Source organism: Mauremys mutica, chromosome 7 (genome assembly GCF_020497125.1).
Source record: "Mauremys mutica isolate MM-2020 ecotype Southern chromosome 7, ASM2049712v1, whole genome shotgun sequence".
Lineage (NCBI taxonomy): Eukaryota > Metazoa > Chordata > Testudines > Geoemydidae > Mauremys > Mauremys mutica.
The window spans coordinates 35,575,709-35,588,503 of NC_059078.1; the positions used below are offsets into that span (position 1 = coordinate 35,575,709).

The 12,795-nt window shown below is 43.1% G+C and overlaps 1 protein-coding gene across 6 annotated transcripts in view; it reads right to left on the reverse strand.

The window, feature by feature from the left end:
* Window positions 1–12,795, reverse strand: part of HDAC11 (histone deacetylase 11) — a 120,049-nt gene that overhangs the window by 92,087 nt on the left and 15,167 nt on the right. Inside the window, exon 1 of one of the 6 annotated variants that reach the window (XM_045024959.1) lies at window positions 2,545–2,675. The exons of 2 other annotated variants lie outside the window; for them this stretch is intronic. In XM_045024959.1, the coding sequence (XP_044880894.1) occupies window positions 2,545–2,603 (59 nt within the window). In that variant the 5' untranslated portion in view covers window positions 2,604–2,675. Of the gene's footprint in view, window positions 1–1,926; window positions 2,043–2,182; window positions 2,297–2,544; window positions 2,690–12,795 lie in introns of those variants that run through there. 3 more of the 6 variants (XM_045024957.1, XM_045024961.1, XM_045024962.1) reach the window with 3 other exon arrangements.

A 12,795-nucleotide genomic window follows, 5' to 3' on the forward strand; every position in this document is an offset into this window, starting at 1 on the left:
TTGTCTCCATGGGTTATTTTTCACACAACAATGGAGAGAAATTAAACACACACAAAAACCTCAGGAAAATATGGCTGTAATTCAGGATGGATGAAAATTCATTTTTTTTAAAATGGATTTTTTATTTAAATTAACTGTTTATTTTTTAAAGAAAAGTATTTAAAATTAAATTTGAAATTATGGCAAACTAATGTTAAGGCCTAAACTTACTAGATTCTTTTAAAATCATGTACATTAAATAAAGAAAATATTAAGCAATACATTTGCTGCCGAAATTTTAAAGAAAGTCAAATCACTGAACTGGTGAAAGTCACTAAGCTAAGCATCTGGAACCAAAGTTTGTTGAAGTGCTACAACCAGCTTTTGACAGTAGTAGAGATAATATATTTTTCTTTTCAGTATATTCAACTAGTTTAGTTCAAAGACTAATTCATACAAAGTTAAGAAACCAAATGGAAGCTTAAAAAGCATAAAAGCTTGTTTTCCTCTTCCAATCTATGAATAAAAACAAGGTGTGAGAGGATGAGATCTATTAATTCTAAAATCTTGAAAAAGACAGTGCCAGAAACAATCAGTTCAATTTACTAACCACGATAATACCTGCGATTAATAAATTATTTATGTTCAATGCAAAACATGTTTTAATAACTTACTTTTTTTCTTCTGTATCCAAAACATTTAAGGCAGTTTGGTTTACTTAATAAAAACAATTTTAAAATGCTGCTTTTGTGCTTTTTAAATTGTATTCCAATTTCCACACAATTGCAGGTTGGCACAAATCACAAATTAATCTAGTAAATAATAAATGGATCATTTGTCTTTATCTAACATAATAAAAAGGTAAAAATTAAGAATCTGAATAAATGTATGCTAAGCTATATACACTGCTTAAATAAATGTGTATAGATATGGTTATCCTCCTACTTAGCAAAATGAAGTAGCAAATTTAGTGTAAAAGCTATATTTAACTGCACGTCAACTTCTTTTAAGGGTTATTGACTAATGAGAGTCAACCTTTCTTCAGGAAAATCAGAAGAACAAATGGAAAAACAGATTAAAATCAATTATTTAAATCAAAGTTTCCTGTTTGTTGATTTCAAATCATTATTAAAAATGGTGATTGAAATCAGTCCATCCTGCTGTAAAACCACAAAAATTGGTAAGGGTACTCTTGGGTTCTCCATAAATTACTTAAACTTTTAGCAAGTGGGTGGGTCCTTAAGTTTGCATGTTTATTACCAGTGTTACAAAGTATTATAAATGGTCTTGAAAATCACCAAAAATGTATTACATAATTTATGGACAGTTGTTCAGGAGCAGGTGTACTATCTGAAACTACTTTTAACTCATTTTTAAAAATGATCACATTTCACCTTGACTACATCTGTTAAAATAATGCCAAGAATAATAATGCTACGGAAAAGAGAGATTATGAGACGCGAGGAAAGATGGATGGTCAGATGAGCTATAATAACAGATAGCCAATGGATGAAGCAGAGCAACGCAAAAAGGCTGTTCCACCAAGAGCTGTCAGTCATGGAGACTGTGGTACAAAACAGTGGAGCTACAGTGAAGCAGGTCAGAGAAAAAAGGCTGATGTTGGACAAGTGGAGGAAACTGACTTGGGAGAGGAAACAGAGACACTCCGGAGCGAGGGGTACTGCAGAAACAAGATGCTTGGCGTGGTCAAGGGGTGAAAGGCTGCTGCAGAGGAAGCTGGGAGGGGAGCAGCAAGGGAGGGTCTCCCTGGGGCGGGGCGGGGCGGGACAGGTAAGGGGGGAGGGTTGGGCAGGAGGCCGGCGCTTGGCGCCTCCTGCGCTGGTTCAAATCCCGCTGCCGTCACCTGCAAGGACGGTCCCTGTCGGGCTCCGCCCCCCGGGGCGATGTAGGCCGGTGCCTGCCGGACCGGCTCTGAGTCAACCCCACCTGCTTACGGGGCGGAGACAGCGACCATGGGGGGGGCCTGATGGGGCCTCCGGCGGGCCGCGGCCGTGCTGCCAGGCCTGGGGCGCTGGGGCCCCCGCCCCCGGCCCGGGGTCTGCGCCCTCCCTCCCGGCGCCGCCACAACCACTGTCCCCGACTCAGGGCGCGAGGCCCCCGCCGCGCCGTGCCGGGAGGGGCCGGGCGTGGCCCCGCCTGTCTAACAAGGCCCGGGCCCGCCCGGGTCGCGTCAGCTACTCACATCCCCCCGGCCGCCTTCTGCCAGCCAGCGCTCCGCCGCGGGAGGGGCGGGGCCGAGCCGAGCCGCCCCGCACCGCGGGCGGGAGGAGGAGACACGAGAGGCCCGGCCCAGGACGGATCGGGCGGCACTGGCTGGGCAAGGCTGCGGGGCGGGGCCCTGGGCTGGGGGGCAGGAGCTAGGAACGGGGCGCTGCGCCGGACCGGGCCGGGGGGAGACGATAGAAGTGGTGGAAGAGTCTCTTGCCCCAAGAACACAGAAGAGTTTGCACAGGCCTCATCTCCTCTCATCTCCCTGGCCCTTCCCCCTTCCTTTGCAGGACTCCCCAGCGCGGAGCAAAGGGCAGCACCTGGACACACACCCACCGGTTTTCCTTTACTGCGGGTGACACTTTGCCCATTTCATCTCTGCCGCTTGGGTCCATGGGGACAGCAGCTGAGGTGGCTCTGTCTCTGCAAGCCAGCAACACCCACTTCGCCCGCCCTTTACGGCCCTGTCACAGAGCAAGGGCTGAGTGGAAAGGGGCCTGCAAATAGGTAGAGCTGGAAAGGGGCACAGAGAGCTCACAGCCCCACCCAGGCTGCCAGCAGAAGCTATGCTGCCCGCAGGGCCGGCTCCAGGCACCACCCCAGCAGCCAAAGGAGAGGGGCGGCAAGTCCGGGTCTTCGGCGGCGGGTCCCTCACTCCCTCTCAGAGCGAAGGATCAGGAGCCAAATTGCTGCCAAAGACTGAAGTGGCAGCGATAGAGCTGCAGATCGTGATCACGGCTTTTTTCTTTTTTTTCTTTTTTCTGCTTGGGGCAGCAAAAACCCTGGAGCCGGTCCTGGCTGCCCGTGCCTGTCACTCTACACATTAAGGCTGGATTTGCTCTATACTTGGATTGGTGACTTTCCAAGCCATACTTTAAATGCTTCCTGTTGACAATTCAGTGGATGTCACCCTGAGTTACTACAGAATCAGTGGCCCTGCATGAGGTTAGAAGGCACTGTGCTGTCTTTTACATGAGATGTAACACAGAGGTCCTCATTATTTGTGGATATTACAATTCTTGGCCAAATTGAAAGATAGATTATTACACTCTGCCACCTAAATGCCCCTTTCTTTTTTCTGTGCTAAGTTGTGTGGGTTGCTTGAGATGTTAGACAGCTGCCATTTCACTGGTAGGTCAAATAATTGCTATACAAAATATATGGATTGTGACATGCTTTAGAACAAGAGGTGCAGAGGAGCAACTACAAATTGAACTCCAGAGTTAGCTCCCACCAGTACAGACTATTGCACATTACTGGCAATTGCTAGAGGCAGGAGACTTGATCTGATATGCCAATAGATAAGTGCAGCATAATAAATGCTATATATTCCTAAATGCATCATGGTATTGTAATACATCTCCGGCTGCACTCTCAACAATAGGGCTAGATCTCAGGTCTCTATTGTTAGATATGCTTTGCAGTGAGTCATTCCAGTAGCAAACAAGTTAGTTATCACAATGTGTACAAAAGGGATGAGAGAGACTCTAGCTTTATTATTTTTAATAAAGATTAAGTATTTTGTGAATGACTTCCACTTGGGTGCTCTGTGATTCATGTTTTATTTAAAAGGAAAAGAGGGGCTATATTGGCCCTTTTCCATCATGAGCCAGGTAGTCAAAGGAGAAGCAGTCCTGCATATGAATGCAAGCAGCTACAATTCAGCCAGCAGAGAGCAGTAGTGCTTTTGTCCTCTAGCCAGTATAAAATTACAAGCCATAGACTAGTGGTCCCCAACCTTTTTCAGACGACGAGCCATGGAGGACCATGGTGGCGGATGAGCATCTGCCGAAATGCCGCTGACAAGCAGCGTCATCCAGAGGCGTCGCCACCGAAATTTCGGCGGATGCTTGTCTGCCAGCCAGTACGCGGGCGCACTTAGACGTCCCGGCGGGCACCATGGCGCCCGTGGGCACTGTGTTGGGGACCCCTGCCAGAGACAGTATCGAGGCTGTCACACATTGGGACTTCAATGATGAATGTTTGGTTAGTTTTTTTTTTTTAAAGCCCTCTTGCACTTGAGAATCTGTACTCGACTTTTAGTGGCACACTAGAAGTATGAAAGATCAGTTGAAGATGAAAGGTTACACTGTGAACTGGATTAAGGAAACTATAAAAGATCACAGAATAAAAGTAATTTATTTAATGTGATGAGAAGTAAAACCATATTAGGATTTTTGTAAGTATGTCAATTACCTACTGTGCATTTTTGATGTTGAATAAAGGCTTTATCCTTCCCAGATTTTCAATAACAGCTTTATAGCACTTTTCATCTGAGGATCTGAAAGTGCTTCACAATTTATAAATTCGTTAGGCAGATAAACAGATAAAGTTAATGACTTGCCAAAGGTCACACAACATGTCAGTAGCAGATCCAGGGATAGAAACCAGGGGGGAAATCCTGATCCCATTGAAATCAATGGCAAAACTCCCATTTAATTCAGTGGGTCCAGGATTTCACCCCATGAGCCTGATGACCAATTGCCTGCTCTTGCCCCCAGACCAACATTATTAATTTGCATGCATGCATGAGGTGCACATTTAATTGTTGGAAACTCAAGCCATTCCTAATTTCAGAGCTACCTGATACGAGAGGAAAAAATAATTTAGTGTAAAAAAAAAAAAACCTCAACAAATTTTAACATGCACATAACTAATTTGTTCTGTACAAACACAGCTAATCAATAATACAGCCATGAACAACAGTCCAACTATGGCAACAATATCCATCAAACCAAATGACTAACGTACAGATTAAGCATTTTCTCGGTGAAAGAGAAATAATGTGCTTCCATGAGAGTACTGGAGAATGTCTCCCACTTTAAAATATCTTGTCTGTAACTTGATGTTTAGTTTTGACAGATGCCTGGATTTCACCTTGGTATTTATTTAGAACCAGGAAACCATTATCCTGTGAAAACATTTTATCCCGTTAACATTATCTTTTAATTATTATTTCTTTTCATGTTGACTTCTTATGCACATGCCTCGAAACATTAGTTCATTCATATCTCCCTTTTATTTCTTATTAATGACTTTAATATTTAGTGCTAATTAGGATTTGTTATTTGTTTTATTGGCTACATATGTAATTAATATTTAACTGTTCTATTTTCATATAAATTAGGTTTCAAAATTAAATTAAGAACAAATTTACACTCAGTATTTCTTTATTTATTGAATTCTGTATATTTTCCCCCTATATACTGTTTGCTGTTAATCATGCTCATCTGAACTACATCTTTACACAGACACCTTCCACGCATCTCAAAGCTGAAAGTTTTACTTAGTTCCCAACTTTTTCCAAAAAGTTACCTGGTGAAGGAATATCTCCCACAAATTCTGCTTAGCTATGAAATTCATTGGTTTTAATTTTTCCTTCTGCTCTGCTCCATTCCACAGTGGTCTGCATAGCTTTTTTTTTTTTTTAATCCCTAGAATTATCCACTAGCAGATTTGATAGCATAGAGAGGTCCTGGCAACAGTTCCCTCTTCTTTTGGTCTATCACTTGTGGCTATAACAGTGGCATTTCTAACACTACATACTGATCCAGGGGAGGTGGGGCAGCAGCTCTTTTGAACCACTCTATGAACAGAATCCTCCATGAAGATGCAATTTCATACCTGCTCATACTTGCTGGAAGTTGGTTCTTTTTAGCTTTAGTGAGGGTATGAGAGGTGGTCAATAAATACATTAACCTTGAAAAAGACAGACATTGTTTAACAAACTCCTCGGTTAGGAAGTTTTGCAATGAAGTTAACAATTCTCTACATTTCAATATGTATTTATACTTCAGGAATTTTGTAATTATGTATTATTTGTATTGCAGTAATGCCTAGGAGTCCCAGTCGCGGATCAGGCCCCATTGTGCTAGGCACTATACAACCACACACTGTACAAAATATGGTCCCTGCTCTAAAGAGCTTACAATCTAAAGCCTCAAACACTTATGCACATGTTAACTTTACTACCATGAGTAGCCTCATTGAAGTCAATGGGACTACTCATGGTAGTATAACAACATACGTATGTGTTTGCAAGATTGGGGCCTAAATTGTAATGAGTTCTTTTCATGTATGAAGGGAATAACTTACTGTTTAAGTAGCACAAAAATATATCCATAGGAAATGGACTGTGCAAGGATCACAGACAATGGACTTTTGGATTTCCTCCATGCTTCAATATTCCTCTCTAAATAGAATTTTCAAGACAAGAGAATTGGGAAACTACAAAGGAAGGCAAGTATAATCTCCAGTTTACACATAAGGAAAGTGAGCTACAAATAAATTAAGCTAGTAAGAAATTCAGAGGCAGAGCTGGGAACATAATCTAGGTCTCCTGTCTCCTAGGAGAACTGTATATACTTAGAAATAGAAACATCATGAATAACAGCACTACTGTCTGTAAAGCACTTTGGGATCCTTCAGGAAGGAGGGTGCCAGATACATGCTAAAAACAAGCAAATAGATGGATTGCAACCCAACTTGCACAGTATTCTGATGTAATTTGTCAAACTGATGTCTCTACCATCCATTCAGTTCTGCTTCTCTTGAGACACAGTGCAAGTTGAATAGTTTTGGATCATACTAGTAAAACGTGGTAAAGGACTTCATTAATTACAATGTACTTGAAGGCACAGGCATATATCATGGTTGTCATCAATAACCATCAGCCTGTCTATTCTCAAGGTTTGGTCAGTTAAACATGCTTTCAAGTCAGTCATCTAGGAAATCACTCATTTCATACTGTAAATCACAAAAGACACATTAGAAGGAACAGAGAGGAATTATTTTGCTCACTTATGACCCCAACATTGCCAGTGTAGGCATACTCCTGTGTTTGAATGGAACCTCATCAAAGTCATTTCAGATTATATGTCTTGACTTCATCTATTGACTTCAAGGAGGCTTTGTATAAGCACAGGGGTCTATTTGCATAGATTCACTTGCATGATCTGAAATACCATTGTGATGGGATGCCTGCCCCACACTGGGCTCTAAGGGGTTAATATAGCCCTTGGGAGACTGCGCAGGAGGTGGCCAATCAGAGAGAGGCTGCGAGGAGCAGCCAATCTGGGCTGGCTCATATAAGAAGGGCTTCAGATTCAGGGCACAGCAGTTTCAGTTAATCCCTGGAGCTTGAGGAGGGAGGTGGATTAGCTGCCTTGCAGGCTTATAGCAGCAAGCACCCTAAACAGAGCAGTGCTGCAGGCAGAGACCCTAGGAACTAAAGGCAGCTCCTGGTGAGTTGCAGGGATTTGTGGACTGTGGCTCTGAGGCAAGGGCAAAGAGAATTCTGGGGCTGCGGGAAAGTGGCCTAGGGAAATCTACTGAGGAGTCGGAGAGGGTGCTGCAAGCGGTGGCCATCTACAGGGTCCCTGGGCCAGGACCCAGAATAGTGGATAAGTCTGGGTACTGCCACTCACCGCTGAGCAAGTGGCTGGACTAAGGGACTGTGACATTCCCTGGAAGGGGGGAGCACAGAGTGCAGTACAGGCAGAGGGCTGTATCATGAAAAGGACACTGCGGTCCTGGGAGTGATGTGGGTCCCTGGAGCAGAAGTGACTGTTGCAAGATGCCACCAGAAGAGGGCACACTGGCTAGCAAAGCTGATTCCTGGGACATCCAGTGGGAGGTGCTGCAGTGGTGAGTCCCACCCCACCATAACCATCAAAAACAATCTTCTTGTTCCTGCAGATAGAGAAAATGACTAAAATTATGCATTGTAAGAGATAGCATGAGTTATGACCTCCCAAAATTATAAGGATGGCTCTGCCAATATCAAATCCATTCACTCTATCCATCCAACCTCCATATTATAATAGGATATAATATCAGTACTACTTTGATTTAATAACAATAGTGTTGGAAGACCAAAATCTTTCTTGGGAGACAATATGCTTTTGAAAGCATAATGAGTTCTATGAGACATCATCAGCCTCTCAAACTCTCATAGTTTTACAGTGTGGACCTCTGGGTTTTCAGTTAGATGCATTAAGAGGGGTTTCAACTTCATTTGAAATATCCAGGTGACTGCGTCTGAGACAGTGGTTTGATCTGTTATGACAAATTCCATAGCCCTTTGACATTTGGAACGATGTATCTCATAAACACTAATCCCTGCTAAAAACTATTCTTCTGTGTCACCTTCCCAACAGCCCACAAATTTTGTATTTTGGAGCAACTGGTTAATCTCACAGCAGTGCCAAATTAAGAATTGTTGCAATTGTGTAATTGTTTTCACCCATTATCTCTTTTTTCCAGCTGGAATTTGTCTAAACTGTGTTACTTTGAATGTCTCTGAAATGTATACACAACACAAAAAACTTCCTGCATCTGCCCTGATTTCTTTAAATTTTTTTTTCTCACCTTTGCTTTCCAAGTTTATTCCCTTCCCCCCCATTCATATCATGGCCTCCTATCAGCCCAACCTTCAGTTGAGTGACAGTATGAAAATATGAAACTATTCTTGGTGGTTAGGCCTTCTAGAATTAGAGTAAATGGTTTACCTGTCAGCCTCCAAGTAATGCCTGCATTAGGAATCCACTGTCAGAAATGACCCTTGGATTAATCAACACTTATTGGATACAGCACTTTATATTCATCCATCAAAACTCCATAGCAGAGCTGGGAGGTACTCTAGGTAAGCACTGAAACACTCATTTTACATGAAAGAACAAAGTCAGAGAGCAGTCAAGTGTGTTATCGAAGTCACACAGCAAGCAAGTCTGTGGCAGATCCAGGAACAGAACCTAGGAGTCACGGTTTCCAATTTCATTCTCTGAACACTAGATAACTGTCACAGTTCAGAGTAACTGCACCTGTACATCCCCTCCATCATCCAGCAAGGGCATCTACTGTGAGGCTTCTACCTCCCCAGCTGTAACCTCTCTTAGGCATAGACACTCTCTTCCTCCTGACCGGGGTAATTCCAGGCTGCACAATTCCCTGCCAACACTGAATTCCCCAGCAAGATAGACTGCCTTCTCCTCAGTGGCTATAAACAGTATAATTACCCACAGAGTTAAGTTACAACACAGCCCTTTTTGGGCAAGCATATTTATTCTAAAGGTAAATACGTTAGAGAAGACATATAAACAATAAAAGAACCTATAAGCATGCTAATTAGCTTACCAGAGAGATCACAGTAACTCTAACAAGAGCTCTGGCCTGTGAATAGTCCTTCAAACCACATGTAGGTTACAAGTTCACAACACCTTTTGCTCAGAACAAGAAGTTTAGTTCCTCTTTTATACAGCCTAGGTCTTTGATCTGGGAATAGGTAATTCATAGACCAGTGGTTCTCAAACTGTTGGTTGGGACCCTGCAGTAGGTTGAGACCCCATTTTAATGGGGTCACCAGTCCTGGCATTAGACTTGCTGGGGCCCAGGACCGAAGCCTGAGCCCGAGCCTGATGGCTTCAGCCCTGTGTGGCAGGGCTCAGGTTACAGGTCCCCCACTCAGGGCAGTGGGGCTTGGGCTTCGCCCCTCCCCCACCCCCGCCAGGGTGGTGGGGCTTGGCAGGCTCAGGCTTCGGCCCCCTCCACCCAGGGTAGTGGGACTCAGGCGGGCTCAGGCTTCAGTCCCTCCTCCTGCCATTGTGTAGTAATTTTTACGGTCAGAAGGGGGTCACAGAGCAATGAAGTTTGAGAACCCCCATCATACACAGTGGGTTTCTCCTCAGACGTGGCTTCAAAAGGTTGGGTCCAGAAGTGGAAATTTGTATTCCCTAGGAAATCCACTCAACCAAAAGTTCATTCTTGTCTGGCCCGTTGTTTAAAAGAGTCCTAACATAACATTTAAAAAGTGTTATTAAAAAGTTCATAGCATTTCCTATGGTTTATACTAGCCATGTCTTCCCCTTAAAGAAGTTACATACGATTCCACAATAAAACATAAACATTTCCCTTTTTAATACATGAACGCCTATGATTCTTAAACATAATCCAATAAGGTTTGTCCAGGATACTGCAGGAAATTGTCATATCTGTCACAAACGCTACCAGATTGCAGTACAAAAACTGGAAATGGAGTGATTTCAATAGACTTTATCATGCCCCTGAAACAGGTGCAGAGCTCGTTTATATAGGAAGGGGGCCTAGTTAGCTGCAAACAGGGCCGCCCAGAGGGGGGGGCAAGAGGGGCAATTTGCCCCAGGCCCCAAACCCCAAGGGGGCCCCCACCAGAGTTTTTTGGGGCCCCTGGAGCGGGGTCCCTCACTCGCTCCGGGGTGCCCGGCAAACTCTTGCGGGGCCGGGCGCAGGAGCTTCTGCCGCTCCCGGTCTTCGCCGGCGGGGGGTCCTTCCGCTCCGGGGCAGAAGGACCCCCCGCTGGCGAATTACCGCCAAAGACGGAGCGGGACGCGCCACTGAAGCGCAGCCCGGTCTTCGGCGGTAATTCGGCGGCGGGGGGCCCTTCCGTTCCGGGACCCGACGCCGAAGTGCCCCAAAGACCCGTGGCGGGGGCCCCCCTCCGCCGAATTACCACCGAAGACCGGGCTGCGCTTCGGCAGTAATTCGGCGGCGGGGGGGCCCCCGCCGCGGGTCTTCGGGGCACTTCGGCGGCGGGTCCAGGAACAGAAGGGCCCCCCGCCGCCGAAGACCCCGGGCCCCCGGAATCCTCTGGGTGGTCCTGGCTGCAAAGCCTCATTCCCTTTCCTATGGACACAGAGGAAGGTGCTTTTCAGATCTTTGTGTGGAATACTTGGGAATGGCCCTTTTTAAATTATGAGGTGTAAGAAACGTTCACAGGCTCAGGAGTTGTGTCCTCTTGAGCTCTATCAAAGGGACTTTATTGTAAAATTATCATAAATCTAGATTCTGGTATCAGATTTTTCATAGGGAGAACTATGTATAAAACAGATGAAACATCTGTATAGTAAATAAATATGCTATAAGTAATATAAGGGATAAAATAGCTTTTAAGGCAATATGAAGAAAGCAATGGGTTTTTAGATTATAATAGGATATTTTTTCTGTAAAGCTTTTTCATAACACATCATTACATGAATTTCCAAAGAAGCTTTAATTAAGCTTTTAGTGAGCAACATCTTGGAAAACCATGCTACTTTAATCTCTTTGATCCTGAAAGCTTTTATCTATTATGTGGTGACATGATTGAGATCAGAAACCTATTTCTATGGTGTATAGAAAATGTAAAATTATTGATTTCTATAATCCAGCCGGGCAGAAAAAGATCTGTTTTGTATAGCTCAGAAGCTGCTGTAGATTTCATACCTTAGTATTGCACACAGCTACTGGAAATGCATCGTTTGGATGCTTCTCAAAGACATCGTTACTCTTCTCATAGTCTCATCTTTACTTACAAGTAGCCTAAATCTGCCTCCCTTGTTGACATTCATCTAGCCTGAAATTCTCTATTTTTAAAACAATACAGCTTGATAGCACTACCTACCATTTTATGGCTTCAGGTTAGACCTCATTCTTCTTTTGAAAACTGCACTATTTCAACAAAATTTAGAATATACAAATCTCAGCTATGGTTTATCTAAAATAGAACTATAGCCCGTTAAGATTCCCTAAGATTAAGTCTCTGCTAAAGCCCCTGAGGAGACCATCTGATGAAGACAGAGTCATAAGATTTGATTTACAGCTCTACACTGTAAATCTCTGTTGAAAGCGAGACAGCTAAAATTGCTTCTAGTGGAATGAAATTCTTTCCAAATGAGCACAAGTTTTCAAATCAAGTGTTAATTTGGAAGTCACTTTACAAGCATGACTAGCTAGTTAATGGGGTGGTGGTATGCAAAGGAGGGAAATGGAATGAGTTTAATAAGACAAAATACATACACACACATATGTGTAACCTCTGATTTATCTGTCTTCATATAGATATACATGGTCAAGCCTATTTAGAAATTTATATATGTTTCTAAGGGAAAGTCAGTATCAGTCACAGTGCGATACTGCAGTCTCTAAAGCATTTTGGTATTCATCAGAATGAAAGACATGTACAGTGTACTTTTTTTACTTTTCAGACATAGAAGATGCAAAAAATAATACACATTCAGATAAACTCTATTAAACTGAAATTTGCTCCACTCTTACCTCATAGTGCCTTTGCTAATGGTGAGCTATGTAATTCCTTTATTATGCATACAGAATAGGAAAAAGCTGGTGAATTAAATAAAATACAACTTTTGTCTCCTATGTAAAATAGCTTCCTATTACTTCCAATGCTATACATTAAAACTTAGGTGATTGATATACAGCAGGCATTGAAAATGTGGTAAAATTTTGGTAAAATATTCAAAAAGGACTACTGTTTCTTAATCTAAAAGATAAGGATTAAATTCTATATTCCAGAATTCCCTTTTTCCATATAGCTTCAGATGCATTTTGTATTCAGAAGGAAGTAACATACATCATACCCTTTGATCAAATCTTTGAAAAAATAAAGGGAAATGAACTTTTACAGTGCACTTCCAGCACCACCAAGAAGTGGTTTAGTAGAACCCCAATTGTATCATACTGTGGGAAAAGAGAGATTCCTTCAAATGTTTAGCCCAAACATTTTCTGAGAAAAGATTAACATGAACCACTGGAAAGATGTCTAGGTACACATTA